The sequence below is a fragment of the Ambystoma mexicanum genome, chromosome 13, assembly GCF_040938575.1.
Source record: "Ambystoma mexicanum isolate Mex_15411 chromosome 13, UKY_AmexF1_1, whole genome shotgun sequence".
NCBI classification, from domain to species: Eukaryota; Metazoa; Chordata; class Amphibia; order Caudata; family Ambystomatidae; genus Ambystoma; species Ambystoma mexicanum.
Window position 1 is genome coordinate 124,990,355 of NC_090938.1, and position 21,302 is coordinate 125,011,656.

A 21,302-nucleotide genomic window follows, 5' to 3' on the forward strand; every position below is an offset into this window, starting at 1 on the left:
CTCTGCTATTTGCTTCCGCGGATAGTGCTAATGAGAATGTTTAGCTCTAAACGTAATGCTCAAATTGGGGCAAGAATTTGAGGTGCAAAAACAATGTAATGATTTATTAGCGTAGAGCCAGGGAGAAACGAGTGGTGGTCTACATGCGTCTCGATGCTGGCCTGCCCCTGTTGCCCAGTAGATAGAAGTACTAGCACTTCATTGCAATATGCCAAACAGAACAAGTACAATGTTACCCATCAGTAACGGTCAGCTATTCGTATTTAGATTAGTTCTGGTATGAAATAGTCTAAAGAGAAACTTACATTATATTTGCAATTTCCATTCTCTCTGCGTAATGCAGACCGTGATGCAGAATCCTCTGTTCGTGTCAATGTTTTCTTATAAACTGAAGTTATATGTAACTAGGTGCAGTTTCGGAATGGGCAACCTTATATCATACGTTATTACACCACCCTTCAATTCAATCCCTTTCGGAATGGTCCCTGCCTCTCAAGGTCAAAAAACAATAGAACCTTATACTGTGCGAGGGACGCGTGGTGCCTCATAGCTGCCAAGCCGTAATTCAAAGCTGGTGACCTTCACTCAAAATGAACGTACATTCTTAATTTGCAACATCCCGTGTCAACTGTTAAGACGGATTTCTGAACTCTGTCCTGGAGGCGCAGAGGTTCAGAAGGCCAGCCTAGTTTCTTGGAACAGGGTAACCTCTGGACACGCCAGACCAATCAAGGTAGCGATCGCGGCGTCAAGACTAGGTCTCAAGAGGGGTGAGGGTGACAAAGTCCGCAATGAGCACACAAAGCAAGGACACTTACAAATTACTCCAAACAGGTGTTATATTAAAAATATATACACATTTATTACAAGGCCTTTGTAACATTGACCGTAGCAAGAAATCACAATAAAACTCCAGTAAACACATACCAAACCAATACAGTACATATACAAATACAAACGAGTCTAACGAGTTAGACGCACGAAATGTGTAGACCACATAGATGGGGAGGAAAACAGGCAGTGCGAATAATAATTAGACCCAGTCCGCCTTCAGAGGCACCTAACTAAAAGGAAGTCCAAGCCCTACGAAGAGTGGAGCCTTGTGCTCAAAAGTACCTGCACACGCTGGTGCCAACGGGCAAAAAGGGGAGTCTCTTCGAGGGAATCGGGCAGTTTAGTTTGGTGAACAACTGAAGATGAACAGAGCTCCGCGACACAAGCACAGCCTCCACCCTGGGCAGAAGCAGAGCGCGAGTACGGAAAGGCGTGCTGTTAGACACTGCGGGGAAAAGCTATGGGCTCCTGCAGGAGGGCAACCAGTTCCTAGCAATGCTACTCACCGGTCCCCGATGCAAGCAGACCCAGGCTTCTCCGCGTCAGTTTCAGTGCTGGCAGGTTCAGATAGGAGCAGGGGACGTCTCATAGTCGTATATATTCCGCAGCAGCAGAAGTTGAGTTAAGGGCGTCCCAAACGCAGTGAACCCGCACAGTTTACCACAGCAGGGCAACAGAGCGGCCGGGTGTATTTCAGCCCAATGTGCACTACTCACTTCAGACCTGGGAATGCCAAGTGTACGAATCGTGTGAGAAGGACTCGTAATACAACACGGTGGTCAGTCAAAATCTCGAAAAAAAAAAAAATCTCAAATGCCAATAAGGTCGAAAAAAAAATCTCGGAAAAAAAGAAAAGTCGAATTACTCCTTTTTTTAATTATATATTTATTTTGGGGTCCGAGATAAAAAAAAATTGGTTAACAAAAAAAAAGGGGGGGGGTTGAGGGAGGGGGAACCCCCCCATTTCGAATAAAAAACGGCATTAAAAAATGCGACTTTTTTTTTTTACCTTTTTTTGTTCGAGATTTTGACATTCGAGATTTTATTTTTCGATTTTATCACTATAAACCATACAACACAACCTGAAGGTGGTTACAGAGCAAGACTCCTGGGTAGGCTGATCAATCTGCTGGATGGTCCAGGGACCCTTCCGAAGGCTTACGTGCAGGAGATGGTGAAGATGCCGAGAATAGTTCCCACTATTCCAAGGGTCGAAGTACCAGTACATGCCTTCTCGTTCGATCAGAGGGAGAAAGGGTTTCACAAAGCGACAGCAGTGCAGAGGAGCAGTCCTTCAGCGGGTCACCAGCGATTCCTCGGTTCAGCCTCGTGGTTGCAGGATACTTGGCTCCTGTATTCCTTTGTTCTTGAGAACTCAGGAGATCGACCTGATAGTGGCGTTTCCAGCCCCCTCTTATCCACGGTTCCCTTCGCGCCAAAACAGAGGGGACCCAATGGGAAATCCGCTCATAAAACACTCACACCATCTGTGGACCTGATCCCGTACCACGGGGGTCCTAGGCATTCACACCACCCTAGACTCTCTGGCGCCCAGGATGTGTATTGGGACCAGACACCCCAGCCCCCATCCTGGAGGCACACACAGGCCTGTAGAAGCCCGCGAAAGCATCTGTGTTTCGCGGGAAAGTACATGCCCAAATAAGGAAGGCCCCGGGTCGGCTCGACCTGGGGGAGGTGAAGGGGGGAAGACGGTTAGCGGACAGGACAAAGAGCATCGTGGTCTGGCCATATTGGGAGCCAGGCCACCATTTTGGGCTAAGCACGTAAGCACGAGCAACGCGCTTAAAACGCCAAAAGGGGCTCAAAAACACAAACGATCGCTGCCACCAATCCCGTCCGTGATTCACTTGCACCGTTCATTTACAATCCAAAGAGAGTATCTAGGGCCTGTAGAAGACTAGAGACCCAAGAGAGCAGTAACTTAGCTTACAGTGCCCTCTTGTGCCATGTTGCGCGAAAGCTGCAACATAGTAAAGAAACTACGGAAAAAGTTTCCCGGTACTGACTCTCTTAAGGGCATGTCAGTTTCCCCGTAAGAATGGAGCGAAAGCCCAGAGGAGTGCGGCAGAAGGCTGCACTTCTCTGGCAAAGTCTAGATCATGGTGAAAACAGCAGCAAAAAGTTTAGGGGTTGCCACATGGAAGGAAAATTACCCACAATTAATAAATCTTTCCTAACATCATCGCATCCATGAGAAAATTAATTTTGAAACACAGGCTCAGGAAATAGGGGGCCGCTAGTTGTTTGTGGCGCTGCTCGGCTGTAGGTGAAATTTGCCAATAGGGCCACCTCTGCTTATCTCATGGCCTCCTACCCCATGGCATGTTTTCACAGTCAGTACTTCTTGCGTGCCTAGAATGTTTTGTGGCCTAGGTCTAATCCCCTTTGTAGGTCCAGCAGTTATTCAGCTTTTTGCAGAACTTTATTGCAAGTCAACTGCCAAAACCTAAATATTCTTACTACCCATTGTTTATTAACACGAAAAAAGAAGGTCCCACAGTATCTCAACTAAACTGTGAAATGTGAAAGCAATCGTAATAATTGTAATATATTTTTAAGAAAAGGACTGAGGATATATTTAAAAAAACAAAATGTATACTTTATTTATACAGATTATAGAATTATTTTTTGCAAAATTAAAAACAGACGGTCATCATTTCACCCGGGATTTGAACCATTTAACAAGCTCTGCTTTGGGTGGACATGGCACGCTGGCAATGTTTTGTGGCAATGTATGTGTGCTCTGAACAGATTTGTGCACGATTCCATGAGTATGCATCTCAACGACATTAACAAAGATCTTTCACAAAATCGAATTCCATTTTATCATATACTGGCTTGACCACCCATTTTTTGCTTCTTTTTGTAAAGGCCATATTGTAGCGAAGCATCCCTAAGTTTGCTGCAGTCCTAGATTGTTCCCGGCCCACATTCTCGTTATAAGCGAATACCTCTAGTAAAGTCCTACATTTCATCCCCTGGTTGCCAAAATGCAATCTTTGGCCTGTACTTTAGGCACATATTGTGGAACACCTCATCTCCTGTGACAGAATTCTGAGAGTCCCTTTAGATCTCTTGATGGAGTTTTATCAAACACAATCTTCTGAAGAGCTTTGTGTGGAGGTGAAGATGGTATCAACTACGTCTTCCGTGCCTGCTCTGGGGACAAAGGGCCATGTTCACATTGGTGGAAATGTTGGTTTTCTGTCCAGTGGTGAACGTTGGAACAATGGTGCATCAGTGAGCACCATTTTTCCAGTAGAATTTCCACAGACCCATCACGTTTTGGAGCTCCACTAAAGATGGTTGCTGAAAGACTGGGACCATTGTGAAATACTTTCAAAACCCCCTGCAGCCGGGATTTTTTTATTAATTGATTTGGCAACATGCCATACATCAAATTGATGTGTAATATTTGGATACTGCTCTCTCATTGTCTTGGCTATTGAAACGTGTCTGTCCGTGGCTATGAGTTTGATTTGCATTCCCCTCGATTGTAGATCTTCCAGGGATTTTATAAAACCAAGTTTCTCCATGGCCACCGAGGATTTACAATTGGGTCACCTGCACGACCACCGAACTCACAATTTTCTTACTTTCCATGACCTGAAGATGGTAGGTGTAGTAGTTAGCAGAAAATCCAGGGCTGTCACAATGTCCATCGCCGGCAAGCCTGAACCGTTTGTCAGGGAATGTACTTTCAATAGCCAATTGTTCAATTTTCCAAGCATCACTGATGGCAGGGAATAGATAACCACGTTGGTATTTGTAGTATTGCGTTTTGGAAATTAAATGGAGTCCCACAAACTGGATACCTTTGTGAAACTAGAGCCACTGAAAAGTAAAGCTGCTGCACACGGTAGATTGCCAGCTGGCCGTTTCCCCAGCATCGGTTGAGCGGACCATGAAAATGCTTTGTGACTTTTCACAGGTGGCATGTATTTTCAGGTTACTGCCTTGTGTTAGACTAGTCACGCTCACCAATGGCTTTCCACATACTCCCCCCCCCCCCACCCCCCCTACTGAATGCACACATTTCAGCATCTTTATAATCTCCATCAAGCTGCTGTCGGTTACTATGTATTTGGCCTCTTTTATAATACTGTCTTCAGGCAACATTGTTTCGGACTGACCCGTGGTGGACATATCAGCAAAACCGGACATACTATTGTCGATATCTTTGTCTGTTTCGTCGGTCAATAGTGTTGATGCTTCAGTTTCTGTCATTTCAACATCTGTTACTTGACGATGGATAGGAGAAAACATCAATGAGGACTGTTTTTTGGGGGGCATTTTTTTGGCGGGTTTCGATTGTGTCAAGTGCTCATCGAGTAATGTAAAACTATCTTCTATAAATTCAATTGCACCTTCCTCTGGCGGAGCGGGCGCATTGTAGCAATGGTCCAAGAACACTTTGCTGTAATTGCCGGTCTTATTAAATTCATTTTCTGGCCATTGGACAGAGGCATTTCGAGTGTGAACACAACGCGCCTCAATGAATAGTTCCTCCATGGTGAAAACAGTTTGGCAAGCAGCATCTGTCATTTGTATCGCTGTCTGTGTCTGCCTAGTCCGTACTCGATTGGGCAACTACAGGACAGATAGGAAAAGGGATGTTCAGTGTAAATCCAACATACAGTGTTGTACAATTGACATTAAAAAAAGCATATAATGAAGGCCTTGGCACAAAACCTTTACCAACAATAGAAAGTGTTTATAACTAACTTTTTTATTTCTTTTCTTTGAAACCTTCTTTACTCTAACATCAGCAAACTGGCGGACCGACTATGATGCACGTTCCTCCGGTTCAATATACGGATCTTGTATTCATCCCTGCAAAAAATAGTATCCATTTAAAATAAGTCATTGGCATTACACATCTACTTAGACCGACTTTCTTTTATTCAATGGTACTGTTAGTGCTCATACCTCTGGCTCCGGAGCAACTTTATGGTCTGGTTCCGGAACAACCGCAATGGATAATGTAATTGTAGAGGACGCTGCAGCATCTCCCTGAAACACAGTACTTGCATTAGTAAGGTCGAAAAGATTGGAAACGGGACAAAGACAAAGGTACATATCGACAGTGAAGTGGCAAAGAAACATTGTGCAATGCAATGATAGGTTGCGAAAATATGATCAGATTATCTCGTCCTATTGAGCTATGTTGACCCATACCCCTGACGCCGGATCTACTACGAGGGGTGTTCGGATTATAGTGGACGCTGCAGCATCCCCCTGAAACACAGTACTTGCATTAGTAAGGTCTAAAAGATTGGAAACGGGACAAAGACAACAAATGTACATATAAACAGTAAAGTGGTAAAGAAACATTGTGTAATGCAATGATACGTTGCAAAAATATGATCATATTATCTAGAGTTCCGTACATAAAACCAATCTGGAACAGAATAGCTAGGTAAGATTACCTGATACGCGCTTGATGACTCCAGGCAAGACATGGTTGTTGAATCTTGTTCCTGCATATTCGGTGGATAGTCATGGAGTGGTAAAGGGAAAGTATTATACGATTTAGAAATTCCAACATTACAAAATGGCATGTAAGGAGACTGAATACGAGAAAATTACATTTATTGAAACGCATAATATAGCATAGTTATCCGTCCCCATTAATCATTTTTATATGTGGGTTCTACAAAACAAGGACTGATGTTTAGCAAAAAAGTAATTATTTCAACAGCTATTCTATTCCATAAATATGGAAAGTACTATAAGTGGCATTTACACCGAAATTACAGGCGTAAAGCTAAATCTGGAAGCGTGACTCATGTGCCGGCATTTTCACGAGTAAAGTCGGAATAGCGTTTGGGAGCAATTTCCAAATTGTTCTCGGTTGATTCCTCTTTGTGTACAAGGATGTGTCGTACATATCCGGTGAGAAGTGCAGGCTGCAGATGCGGTATCGATGACCCCTCTTGTCCTCTAAGACTTGGTTGACTCTACTTTCAAGGTCTTCCAATGAATAGCCGCAACTTCTGACCCATTCTCTTATTCGATCAACAGTCTTGGGGAATACATGCATTGTAATGCCTTCGGATTTGTCATGGGTCTTCGAAGGGCAACCGAAAATAGAACATGCAGGCATTATTGTAAATTCTGCAAAATAAAGGTCAACATTATTAGAACATTATTTTGCATAAGCGTCTGAGAAAGAATGAATTGGACCATAAATTGTTCGATGCACGCTTTCTTTTGGGCACCACAGCAAAACCAGTGCAGCGTGTGCGGCTGTATTATAGGATAAATTTCACAAACGATTCAGTGATGTGTTGAAAATCAGAACATGTTACTCGTCCCTTGAATGTTCTATCATGCATGAAAATGAAACATGCTTATACTATAGGCACGGTCCGCGAAGGATGCAATACGATGCCAATTGACAATGATAAAAATTGATATACCGATAACAAAAACTCAAGTCAATAGTAGATGATACAAATTAACATAGCACTACAGAGATACTTCGGAATAGATATACATTTACAAATGATGGAGAGATTAGGATACATATCCTTACCTTGACAACAAACAGATGGATTCAGCAAACAGAGTAATTAGTGGCAGGAGAACAGGGAGATGTTCACAGGTAGCACACTGACAAGTTCATTCGAAGCGGTCAGAGTAGCACGTTCACGAGTTGACTTGCAGTGCTCAAGGATGTTCTCATGGTAAATGTCAAGTGGTTTATAAAGAATAACAAAAAGGGGTGTGTTTGTGAATGAATGACGTGTATATGTCGTGGCATTATGTACATTGCAGGGGCGCGGTCTGCTTCAGGGGAGGCCTGCCTGGCAACACGGGGTCTGAGGAGGCCATGTGAGCAATGGCCCCTGGGCGTAGGATACCTTTTGAAGTGTACATGTTGTTTGGCACCTTGGCCGTTCGCGCTCCTGACAGCCCCCCATGGCAGCGCACATCTACTGGTGCAAACTGCCTTTGATAGAGGGGGGTGGGATGGATGGGCCGGGGGGCGTGCAGACAAGGCACCGGAAACACTGCTGAATGGAGACACACTTGATTCACTTAAAAACTGAAACAACCATTGATAAAAAATGTTTTATTTGGTTTCTTATTTTGATGGCACAAAAATACTACACATTGTAAAGGTCTGGTTGCAGCTCGGCGAGGGAAAATCCCCTGTACTGACCACTGTCGCTGGGGAAAGTTGTCTAATAGCGCCAACGACACGTGCGGGTATTACTTGTCGAACGCGGTGTCCAAGCCTCCCATGAAGCCACCATGTGTACGAACGATAGGCCACCAGCCGGTACCACCTATGAAAGAGAAAGATGCAATCTGTTTTTAAATGACCAAGATAAGTGTATTAAACCTTAGTTGTCAATGACAATTCTTGTATGCAAGGGCATTTTTGCCAGGACAAATGCTAACTAGACACTGCACAATATTGAACGACTTTTATGCGACTATTACTAGAGAATTGCAAGACTAAACGGATATGACAATGCTATCTTGAAGTTACGAGAATATAGGGGACAACCGTGAAATAGTGGCCTAACTGACATCACAACCAGACTACACTTACTCGTTACTTAGATTACGAGGGTGAATTGTTGTGCGAAGTTCGTGCATAAGCACCATCAAAATCCTCAACACGGACCGTGTGAGACAGACTGCCGTGAAGTCTGGCAGCTCGGTAACGCATTGCGGCTGTGGATCGCCTTGCGATATGTTGGACAAGCATTCAGTTTTCTCGGCAGCAGCAGTTCTCCACCTCGGTTGGCATTAGCGCGCACCGATTGCTGGTACACCAGGTGGAAACACGGTCCATGCGACTAGACCCAGGCTCTTCATCTGTTGAAATGTCCGCCCAACTGTTGTCCAAATCCCCATCGTCTACAGAGCTTGCTCTTTCCAGTAATTCCTCCTCGGAATACTCTGGCTCGTACAGGTAGGGCATTATTGTTGCCATTTTGTGGTAAAGAAACAAAAATAATTTATAGCGGTCGTACTGGTATCTGTTCACGCGGGCTACAAGCAACCAAGGTAGCTGACCAGAGCACAGAAACGAGTCAGAGAATACTCAAAGAAATACAGCGAGAGGAATGGAAAAGAAAATCTGCTGTGTGTTGTGAAACGCTCTGTTTATACTTGTCGAGGAAAGAGGCTTCCTGGCGTTTCCATGGCGACACGTCATTAGCTGGCGCAGAGAATGTTGACACGAGACGTGCTTTGGTGTTGTGAAATGGGCGGTAAGCGTCTAGTGATGTCAGAATCAGGGGTGGGGGTATGATTTAGTGCCACAAACGCAGGTCACCCAGGGCGATGCGGAAAGTGATAATCTTATCACAAGATGGCCGCGCCCTGCTGCCTGATTTTGCTTGTGTTCAAGAGACGTAAACTGGGGCAAGGTGCATAGGAAATGTTTGTTCGATCGAATTATGGTTAAAACCACATGGCCGAACCATACGGACAAAAATATTTTCTGCCCGAACCATTCCTTTAAGGAGAATTCTAATTTCTGTGCCAATTCCCTTCAAACTTGGAGACCCCCAGCTCTTTTGCTGGACTTTAGGCCTTTTAATGTTCATCCTCGAGTGAGTCCTTTTTCCCCCACTCTCGTATTTTTAATCTGATTTGGACTTTGTTTCTGGAGTCTGACAAACTCCATAGGCATCTACCTTTTTGTATTGTGACACACTGCACCTTCAGTGCAGTGTCACAGAGAAGTCCTTTGGATTTCTCATGAGGTTAAATACCTTTTCTTGGGTGAACTACTGTTCCCAAGAATAGTAAAGTGAAATTCACTACTTTTTTTCCTATGTGGGTCCAACACACCCCATTTTATGTGGAGTGCTGGGGGCTTATTTAGTAGCCCCTTTTCCTACTTACTCGAGTAACATATTTGATGTTGCCCTCACTACTTTAAATGGCTTGTGGCAGTGGTTTAATTTTACTAACATTATGCTTTTCTACCGCAGGCTGAATCCTCAGCTGCCGTTTAGCACCCCTGGGTGACCATTGTGTCAAAATGGCTCTGGTCGTCTTTTTTTTTTGCCATTTCTTGTTTGTGAGGTCTTTCTTGGGTTTTACTCTGCACGCCAAACCAGGATTAACCTGTGATTAACCTGTGATGTGCCTTTGGCAGGCTTCAGTACTGAAACCCGCCTTGGGCTTCAGTGTGTCTGGCAGGGCTGGAAGCAAGGGAGGTGCCCGGGAACTCCTTGTCCCTAGTCTCCTTGGTTACCTGAATGCGCCCAGTCCTGATTGGAGGGCTGGCTGTCCTTGCAGGACAGCCACCCTGCTGTGTGAGTGACAGCTAGGCTGTGCATGAATGGGAAAAACCTGCATAATAGGCAAGGCTTTGTGGACTGAAGACAGTCGACCACTGGAAGAAACATCCCACAAAGGAATTGTGAAGAGAAGCTTGCTCCATCCTCCAGGACTGTTGAACTGCCCGGTGAAGTCCTGCTGCTGTGCTGAAGCTCCTTTTCCTAATTGACAAGAGAAGCTCTGGAAAAGACTTTTTTTTTTTTCGCTTGGGTTGGTGGGACCAACTAACCCCAAGACTAACTTTGCCTGAAGACCTTCCCTTACTGGCTGTACTTTGCTGCTGGAACCGAGTGCCAGGGGCGAGAAATCCATAGTCGAGTGCAACTTCTTTAAGCAAGACCGAAGCTCCAGGAATATCCTGAGGATCCTCCAGTAGGATGACCCAAGCTTGAGTCACCTCACCAGAGTGCTGGACTCAAGGAGTGAAGGAAGTCCATCCAGTGTCCAAGATCCGCAGTGGTGCTATTTTCCGGTAGCTGAAACCGCGAAGTGCAGCTGAACTGAAGAGTCCATAGCTGCCTCCGAACTGCTGTGCATGAGTCCTACAGATGTCCTCCCTCTTGTCCACACGACTGAGGCCCACAAACAAAAGGATATGCAAGTCTGCAACCAGGATAGAAGCCCGCTGACTCCTTCTCACCTAAAGTACTGCTCTAATTAAAGGGTACTTGCCTCTTTGTCTGAAGCTTGCTTTTCTCAGTTGAGATTTACAGTAGCTGCCCTTCTAGAATTATTTTAGCTCTAACTTTTCACAAGTGTAACAGCTTGTGGCCCAACAGTGATTTTCTACAAACAAACCTCTAACTTTGTGCAAGACTTTTGTGCCATCTAAGAAGTGTTTCGGCTCCACAGACTTTGTTCCAAATTGACTTTGGCTGTCCTGGCTCCCTGCAGACTCTTCTAACCCATTGACTTTGATTCTAACTGTCCCTCCTAGGTGGTACATTGGTTTTTAACTAGTATTGCTGGGAAAGGTTTTATCTAAACTTCATTGGGGGATTTTAAAAGTGCTCACATGCTCTGAGAACCTGTTAACCTTGTTCCTTTCCTCTTTACCAACCTCAGAATTTTGCAAAGTACAAAAGTGACACACAAATGCCAATACTGTCCTAGTAATTGAGCTCCCTTCAGGGTGTAGGAAGTGTGTATATGACGGGTCTCTAAAGAGTGTCTACTTGCTTTGCCTTGATTCTGGGAAAGTATTTGACGTGTATTTTTATTGTTGCACATTGCCCTTTTTAAAGAATGCTTATTTAAAACTGACTGTTAAATAATTATTTTACTAGAAAACCTTGATATTTGGATACTTGTATTTGTGTATTATCGATGCTACAGCTCACATTTACCCCTCTTGAGAGAAGTCTGGCTGCTCAGTTACTCTACCAACTTGTGTAGTACAGACCTATACCAATAGGTATTATCTAATACCAAGCGGACAAGACTGGTATGGTCTCCCACAGGGTTACTGCATACAATCTTGCCTAAAACCCGAGTCCCTATAGGGCATTATGTAAAGTAATACAGAACCAGCGTGTAATTTGAGAACCAGCTTGTCATTTAATTATTTTTTTGTTTTTTATCAGCGGACTCCTTTGCAAGGCATCCTCTCCACAAGCAACAATCACTCCCACTTCGACCCGTTATTCCATTGGCTGCTAGGATTTCTGATCAGAATGCCTCTGGTGCACCTATAATGACTCTCCGTGAGAAAACGAGAATGGAAAAGTTCAGGCAGCTTCTCTCCAGTCCAAATACAGATCTTGGTGAGTTCTAGGGATTTGTGATGGTGTGAGATCAACAAAAAAGCTGAGAAACAAGTTTTATTAGTCATGAGTTACCGGGCTGGGTTTTTTGGTAAATGCCTACAGGTTCTGCAGGTTTGAACTACAGCTCAAAGAGGACTGCTAAGCTGAAGGTGTTGGAAGTGGGAACTAAACCAGCGGGTTGCCCAATTCCAAAGGACCTAAAATACTTGTCCAATGTCTTCTTTCGGGAATATAGAGGCAAGCAAGTGTTTCGACCTGCTTCAGGTTTTTTGTGGCACAGATATATATTCATGTGAGTTTGGCCTTCATAGGCTTTTTGAAATTGATGACACCATGTGTCTATTGTTTGGGGACATTCTTTCCTTTTTGCGCAATATGTTTCTAACCTTATAACAAGGAAAACAGAGGTATGGACTTAAGACTTGATTATTAAGTTGTATTCTTGTCTCCTTTTTGTAACCTTCCCACTGTTTATTACAATGTGACGTCCAGGATACTTGTCTGTTGTCACCTCAAATGTCATTCAGGAGTTAAGTAAAGCTTTTTTAGGTTCACTCACCTGGTCAACTCGTTTATTTTGTGGGCACTGGTCAGCCTCTAAGGATTCCATTGCGAGGAGACTGTTGCTCACATTTGTATTTTACTGTTTTGTTTTGTAGCATGCAATTACTTAAGTGGAGTGTTATGGGGTACTTTGTATTCCTTTTTCCCTTTTTGTCTGAAACTTTTCTTGTAATGTTCCTCAAATGTTGTTAGGAGAGGCTGCTGGAAGTGAACTGTGTTTTGTATCTTTTTCAGTGCACCATATTTTGGTGCAGTGTAATGCCGATTTCACTACCACAAACCAGAAGACCATTTTGAATAGAAATCCTGTCCTTTGGCCATCTCACTCCCGTCTTAAGCCTAAAAGTACCTTTTAAAGGGCCTGGACTTTCAAAGGGTCTGATATGTATTGAGAAACAATGGGAGCTTTTTTGAAGGACACCAAATAGTTTTTAATGCAGTTATCGAGACATGCATTATGCCATCTCCTTGGACAAGTAGTCCTTGGACCACCAGCCCCCCACAGTTATAGACCAATTTCCTTACTGGATGTTGCCAGTAAGATTCTCAAAATGCTGGTTTCAGGGGAGGGTTTAGTACTTTGAACCAATGCTTCATTCATAGTACCATCATAGAGAAATACGGTAAAGTTAAGGAGGGAAATTATTATAATTTATTTTTTGTTAGATTTGGAGAAAGAGTTTGATTTGATTGATAAAAACAATGTGGTGTAACTTATATTTTATTGTGGTGTCCCTAATGGTTTATTAGATTGTACACAACTATTATACGCAGACGTCTCTGGTTTGAAATTGATGCGAGCTGGGAGCTATTTAGCTCCTTCTTATAGCCTAAAAGAGCTTGATCCGCTTAAAACCGGCAGTTGCCAAGAGCTATTTTTGACTCCCCAAGCCAACATTTTTCAACCAAACGGAACTATGTGAATATAACTCTGCATTTGGGACGATCTGCAAATAAGCATTATGACAGATCTATGTTTAAAGCATAACGGGTCATTAATAATGGATGCAATTATGTTTGCATTTTATGTGGAAGTTAAATTTGCATAACTCTATTTCTGATGCTTGGTGACATGGACGTGGCACTAACACTATCCCTAACGTGACATGTGTAGTGTACACAAAATCCTTCACACGTGAAGGTCCCAACAGATTTTCTTTTCCAAGTTTCTGGTCGTTAGCTTAATGTGAAGCTGTTCTACCGAGTATATATTGCTGTTACTATGTTCTGGTGCGTTCACCAGCAGGCATCTTCGGCTATTTCGACGACTGCTACACATCCTCTCGACAGCTGCTCCTTTTTCGACGATGCTACACCTCTGGAAACTCAGCAGCTGTTTCTTCACAGCCTTGGCCCCCAAGCACGGCCTCGCAGTAAGTACTGTGGGGGCATGTTTCTCCGTTATCTTTTGAATGACTTTTCTTTGCCCCGCCGCCTCGTTTTCCTTCCGTCTGGCTGCCTTTTCGCTCCGATTTGGAGCAAATAACTTTTAAATTTTGCCTGTTGTGTAACAGCAAATTGCCTTGGAAGGACACGTAAAGAGTGCAATCAGTGCCTCCTACACAGTCCCAGCTTGGAATCCTGCAGGAGCAGATAAGTCCTCCAGACCCCTAAGTCTGGTCCTTCAGCAGTCTTTTATTTTAAAACTACCGAAATGACCAGGCTGGGGGGGGGAGGAGGAAGTGGATAAAATAACAAAAGGACAGGTCTCCAAAAGCCACTGCTTTTAGAACTTTGCACCTTCTGGAAATACATACTTCTACTGGTTATTTATTTTCACTTTCACAATTTTCTCCCCTTGTATTTAATTCCTTAATTCCCTTCGTTACCTGACTACCTCTGCCCCAAACTTGGAGGTGTTCTCTGGAATCTAATATAATTACTCTGACTCAGCTTTTCTCTAAAGCTCTTTTCTGTATTTGCTAGACTTGTACCTCTCCTGTGGATCTTTGCTTGTGTTTGTTAATTTTTTCTTTGTTCCTACATCTAACTTAGCCAGAGTTAAAAGAGCACAGTTGTAAAACTGTCTCCTTATAGCTGCTTATAATTCTTCTTCACTTGCTATTCTCTTGGCTAACTGAATGGCCTAATATCACTCTGGATTCAGTTTTCCATTTTTTCCTTTGTGTTATAATAAAGATGCCTTATTACTTGCATTCCTTATTTAGTTTGTTCATTAGTCTTAATGTATTTTGCATTGCATCAATGACTGACTTCAAACTTCAGCGTTGCTTACATCACTCAAAACATTTTTTGCTTTCACTGTACTAATGTTATTTCGTTTCCCTCTTTGCGCAGTGTGCTTACAAACTCTTCTATTGAGACTCAAAACTGAGTTCTCCGATGTCTGGAAGCCAACGCCACTCCTCCCCGCCTCATTTGGTGAGAGCTGCACAGCAGGACAAGCGTTTACGACTGAACAGTCTTTACAAACAATGCAAGTGATGCATCGGCAGGTCTTAAGTTCCTTTCCTCGTAACCGCTGAGTCTCATAGCCTCTTAAGTCTGAGTAAGCTGCCCTGATTACGCGTTCCCTCATTCACATAGATTATCTTTAGCACGCATCTCATTGTGCGTCTGCTCTGCCTCACATTTAATTTCCTGAAATAACTATTTACATTTCGCTTCGTAGATTTAGACCCATACAGCTCATGTAAAGTCTCAATCTAATTGCTTCCCAGTGGCTATTCCTTAAAGATAAACACTTCAGTTTCCTGCTCGCATAGTGACTTTTAATATTACTGTTCTCAAATTTTGACAGTCACTTATCTGAGTTTGCTTTCACTGAATGTCTTAAGCTATGGTGTTCTTCCTTGTTCCAAATTGCTGCATATCTTTAACTCTGAATTTTCTCTGGAGCCTCTTCTAGCTTTGACCTTCCTTGGACTTGAATCATAGGCAGTTTAGAATCTTGCTAAGATTCCAAACTATCTCAGACTCCCCTCGGCCAATCATTTTCGCACTGCATGCCGACCATCTTGGATTGGGACCACTCCAGTTTTCTGAAAGGGAAAGTTAAGGAAAAAAATGTTCTCGCCCCTGGATTCCCTAGTTAAACAATAACTAAAAGCTCTCCACCTTCCTGCGCCAAGCGCTTTTCTGCCTAACCCCGCACCACCTTCTGTGTGAAATGCTAAATGGGGAACCTGACTCCTCCCTCATGACGACGAAAGGGATTGCAAGGCCTGTAAACTCTTTCGGCCAAAAACCCTGAAGGCCGGGCGCATCAACCGGAGGGCGGCCTACGTCATGCAGGCCAGGAGTTGCTCTCCTGCCGTTGTCTCGGACCAGGAGTCTATTGCCAGCCGCGGCTCTGATTCAGAAGCCATAGACCCACCTATGGAGTCTACTGATTCCTGTGTTCGTCCCCGATTTAGCATGGCATGACAGTACAATGGGTAGTCTACGCCCCAGCGATAAGGACACACCTAAACCGAAGGAGAAAACCCCCAGGCTTCACTCAAGACTCGTTGAGGAAGCCATCGATGCTCATAGGCCCGTCAAACTTTGAGTCCTGCCGAACCTCATCATTCGGAGTCCGCTGCGCTCTTGCCATTGCGGCCTGTGCAAGGCCTTAAGACTGCAACCTTACCGGGTGCCTCCAATAAATCTTCGTCGCTCTGTGCTTTAGCATCAAAAGATGGGCCGAAATGGGCCTCCCTTTGCAAAATGCTTCCAAATCTCGGGGAGATGCTTTCTAAGGCCCATTCTCACAGCTCCGATCCGAAGTCTCCCCTTTGCCTGAATGGTATTCTCCAGCCTTTCCCCCTCTATCCCAGCCCCTGCAGCAGGATCTGGTTCCAGCTGCTCCATCCTCTCCTCCCCCTGATGAATCCTATTCCTCTGTGTGGACTAGGGAGAAATGTGAGGCCTGTATGGAGAGTATGTCTGAAGACAGGTTTGATGACATTATTAAGAGGTACAAGTCTATGGATGCTTGCCCTATACCTGCCAAGTTACCATGGCACCACTCTCCAGGTGTGGTTTTCATCCCCACCTAGACAAGATTCATGTTATCTTTCAGGAAGAACAGAATGAATTGGAGACCATCTATTTTGTCCTGTATCCAGTCTCACAGGACCCTATCTCTCAAGACACAGATGACTAGCCCCTGCTGATGACTAAGTGTTAGGGAGGATTCTCAAAAAATCTGCTAATTCCTCTCTACCTTAGAGACCCCTAGCTCTTTTGCTGGACTCTAGGACTCCTATTTTTTGCCTGGAGAGAGTGAGACCCCTTTTTCCCACTCATGTATTTTAATGTGATTTTGTACTGTTTCTTTTGGTTGTGGAGTCTGACAAACTCCATAGGCATCATCTTTTACATTGTCACACAGCACCTTCAATGCAGTGACACAAGGAAGTCTTTCAGATTTCCCAAAGGTTTAAATAACTTCTCTTGGATGAACTACTGTTTCCAAGAGCAGTAAAGTGAAATTGACTTTACTTACACTTCTAACTTTCTAGACCCAGCACACACTATCTTACAATAGGGTACTGGAGGGGTTACTTAGTATCCCCTTTGCCTAGCTTCTTGTGTAACAATTTTATGTTACCTGTTCCTCAATGAATTGCTGGTGGCAGTGGTTTTCTTTTAGCTACCGTGGTGTGCAATTAGCGCAGGCTGCGTTCGCAGCTGCAATAAAGCACCCAAAGGTGCAATTTTTGTCAAAAGGGCCCTGGTCTTTTTTCGCCATTTCTTTGTGGAAAGGGCCTTCTTCAGATGTACTCTGCGTCCCAAACCAGGTTTGGTCCCTTTGTTAATTTTGCCTTTGTCCGGATTCACATGTAAAGCCTGCCTCTGGCTCCAGGGTGTCTTGCGGGGGCAGGAAGCGGGGGGAGGTGCCCAAAACTCCCTGTGCGTAGTCTCCTAGGAGACAGGGATGCACTCTTAGGTGATTGGCTGGCTGTCCGACTGACAGCTAGTCTGGAATGAATGGGAAAGAACTTAATGAAAGGAGAGTCCTTTGGCTTGGAAGGCATTCTCGACCACTGGAAGGACGACTTCTCCCCTTGCGTTGGTGGGACCAATCCACTCCAAAGTAAGCCACCTGGACATCCTCTCGGAGCTGGTTGAAATTCCATTGCAGTTGCTGCTCGAATCGAATAGCCAGGGAGATCAACACCAGATTGTGTGCGTTGCTTTTAAGCTGGCCAAGAGCTCCAGGAAGATCCTCTGGACTCCCAGGAAGCAGGACTGACCGAGCCTGAGCCACCTCAACAGAGTGCTGGACCCCAGATGCAAGGAAAGCCCATCTCGACAGCCAGGAACCGCAGTGTTGCTATTTGCGTTAGACGCGAGGAGCTGAAACACTGAAGTTCCACTTGTTTGAAGAGTGCCGGTTGCGCTCTGTGACCGTCCCATTGCAGTGCAGGAGTCCCCAGACGTCCTCCCTCTTGCCCCCACGACTGAGGCCCAGGAACACCAGGATCTGCAGAGCTGCACAGGAACAGAAGCCATCTGCTGCACTTTTCTTCAACCTAAAGGTACTGTACAGTCTAAGAGAACTTGCCTCTTGTGTAACTACAATTGTGCTCTGTTTGAGACCTGTCGTAGTTACTCTGTAGAGTTGCTGATAGCTGCTTTACTTCACAAGCCTAAACCGCTTGTGGCCCTGCTTTGAATTCTTCTTTTCTACAAACACGTCTAAAACATTGTGCAAGGCTTTTACCTACCTGCAAGAAGTGCTTCTGCTCACCTAGACTTTTTCCCAATTGACTTTGGTATAGTCTGTCCCCCTGAATAACTCTTTTTCCCTCTGACATTGTGTTTTGCCTTCCTTCCAGGAAGGGGTTAACTAACTTTGCATTGGGGTTACCAAAAGTACTTGCCTGCTTCAAAATGTGTGTGATCTCTTGTTCCGTTCTTAGAACCTTTCTCTTTGACTAACTCTTAAGTCTGATTCTAAATGCCAACAGTGGTATATTAATGCCCAGGGCCCTAGTTACTAAAGTCACCTGAGGGTGTAGGAAGCGTCTGTGTGCCATCCCAAAAGGATTTAAGAAATAGTAAGAGTGTGTATTTTGCAGTGTATTCGTGTGTTACTATTATATTGCCCCCTTCTGAAGAAGCTTATTCTAACTGACAGTTAAATAAATTAATAATTGTTTAATCAAGAAACCTTGTGTGTAAGAGTTTATTTGAATACTTGTCATGTGTACCATTGGGTTCCTATTGCCAGTAGGTCAGGGTTGTTGTAGTGCACCCAAAGGCTACTGCATACAATCTTGCCTAACACCAAGGTATACTGATGACCAAGGTTCTTGACCCTCTACCCCTGACCACGAACCTGCCTAGGACAATATCCTCTTAGATGCTCCTCCGCCTCTCAACGCCGGTACTCTTCGCCTATCGACGATCAGATGTTGTTCAACATCCTCCTCAAGAAGGCTGCTTACCATTTCAAGATCGTAACTCGGGAGACACTACCCAAAACGGATTTCGTTGAGGATATCCCCAAAGAAAACGTCCCTGCCAGCCAGGCAATTCCTCTTCTGAACTCGGTGAAGAAACGCATTGTCCCATCATTACTCTTTTCACTCACTCGGGCTGTGAACCCTATAGTTGAGAAGATGTTCCGTCCAGTGCCCTCAGATTCTTTATATATTAGAGGACATGCTGTTCTGGACACCCTGGTTGTGACAACTACCAGGAAATGGGCAGTGGTATCACTGTCCTCTTCACCTCCAGGAAAGAACTGTAAAAAGCTTTGTGCTCTTGGTAAACAGATCACCACCTCGGCTGCATTCAGCACTTGCATCATTAATACCACTCTTCTTGCAAGCTATAGCGATGTTCAGTGGCGGCTTGTGCGAGAAGGCCTACAAAACGTCCCAGAGTCTACTCGTACAAAACTGTTAGGGGTGACTGAAGGTCGTCAAGTGACCCAGAACATTCTCACGAATACTGTGGCTCTAGCGTAGACGGCTAAACCTGTTCTCACAGAGGGGACCCTGTTAAAGCGCCATGCATGGGTCAAAAACTCAGGCTTTTAAACGGAAACACAGGCTTTTCTCATAAACCTGTGGAAGCCTCTTCCCTCTTTGGTAAAGCGGTCAATGAGACCCTTGAAACTGCTAAAAAAAAGTACATAACACTTAAGTCACTGAACCAGATCTCAGCTAAGCCTTTTGTCCAATCTTTTTCCCGCCCTTCCCAAGGGAACTATGGAACAGGAGGTACCTTGGTATTCCGGGCAGGGCACCTCCAACAGTTTTCAGACCCCTCAATAGCTGGGATATCGGCACAGAAAGGGTAGGGGGGGATAAAATGTGCAGCCAGCGGCTCCCCTACCCCAGCCAACAAATGACTCGGTAGTACAAGTCCCCTTCATGTCTCCCTGATGGGGGGGGGGGGGGCTATTGACCTATTTTACCCACACATGGTAGGAGATAATCTTGGATCAGTGGGTATTCAAAACATCAGCTGTGGTTATTGGATACAATTCCTGCAACCACCCACCCAAGAGCGGATTGTCACCCGAGTGCCTACAAATCCTGCTAGAAGTAGTTCAGATCTTACTGCATAAGGAGCGATCAAGGTCATCCCACATCTTCAGGTAAACAAGGGTATTTATTCAATATACTTGCTTGTACCCAAAAAGGATCTAAACATGCGCCCCATTTTAGATCTGCGTCCTGCAAGCAAGTATGTCAAACATCAAAATTTCAGGATGAAAACTCTGCAGGAAGTAATCCCTGTGCTACAATAGGGGGATTACATGGCCACCTTGGATATGAAAGATGCATACTTTCATATTTCAATGTTGCCAGCGCACAGAAAGCACCTCAGGTTAAAGGTCCCCCCTTTTGCTTTGCCTGGCCTCCAATCTTATTTACTAGGGTCCTAGCAGTGTCGGCAGCGCACCTGCGCAGGCAGTCCATCCCAGTGTACCCCTCGACGACTTTCTCATAACTGGAGACTCCTACAAAACATGTCTAGAGAACACTCGGACAGTAGATCTCCTTTTGAACCTGGGATTCTCAATCGACGAAAAAGTCAAGTCTGATCCCCAGTCAAGTCAGTTTCTAGGAGCACTAATTCAGACAAGACTGGCGTGTCTTCCCCTTCAACATGCCTAGAAACACTTGCTTTGCAGGTGTTATAAATACCACATCATATAACGAGAGGGTCAAATGGGTCTTTTCAGATCTCTCAGTATGTAGCCAGTCACCGGGTAACGTACGAAAAGCCATGCGGCTACTGGCGTTGATGGCATCCTGCATCTTCATGGTGCCACATGCCCGTCTTCGCATGCGCCCCATACGGAAGGGGCTGTCGAGCCAATGGTGTCAGGCAAGCAGTCAGTGGGACGATCTAGTGGTTGTCTCGGCAGCCCTCGTTAATCTCTGCAGTGGTGGCCAAAGGAAAACCTTCTGAAGGGGAGTTCCTTCACAAACCTTGCAGTAGATGCCACTCACCACGAACGCATCGCTGTCTAGGTGTGGCACACACCACCTAGTACATACAGCGCACCACGTGTGGTCTCCATGAGTAGCATCCAAACACATCAATCTGTTGGAACTACTTGTGATGTTCAAAGCCCTAAAAGCCTTCCAAACACACCTACGGGGGAAGACGGTGCTTGTCTTTACAGCCAACACCACAGCCATGTATTAGCTAAACAAACCAGGGGTCACACGCTCTCCAGGGCTGTGCAAACTGTCTCAGAATATTTTGAAATGGGCACTCACGCAAAATGTTCCTACTATCACAACATTTTCTAGGGGAACACAATCTTCTGGCAGACTTGCACAGCAGAGACTTGCACCTACCCGTACAGCAGGAGTGGTCCTTGCAAAAACA

General features: G+C 44.7%; 1 protein-coding gene across 1 annotated transcript in view; it reads left to right on the forward strand.

Annotated features, from left to right (window-relative positions):
* Nucleotides 1–21,302, forward strand: part of TBC1D22B (TBC1 domain family member 22B) — a 455,793-nt gene that overhangs the window by 116,894 nt on the left and 317,597 nt on the right. Inside the window, exon 4 of the mRNA XM_069633426.1 lies at nucleotides 11,751–11,930. Coding sequence (XP_069489527.1) covers nucleotides 11,751–11,930 — 180 coding nt within the window. The remainder of the gene's footprint in view (nucleotides 1–11,750; nucleotides 11,931–21,302) is intronic.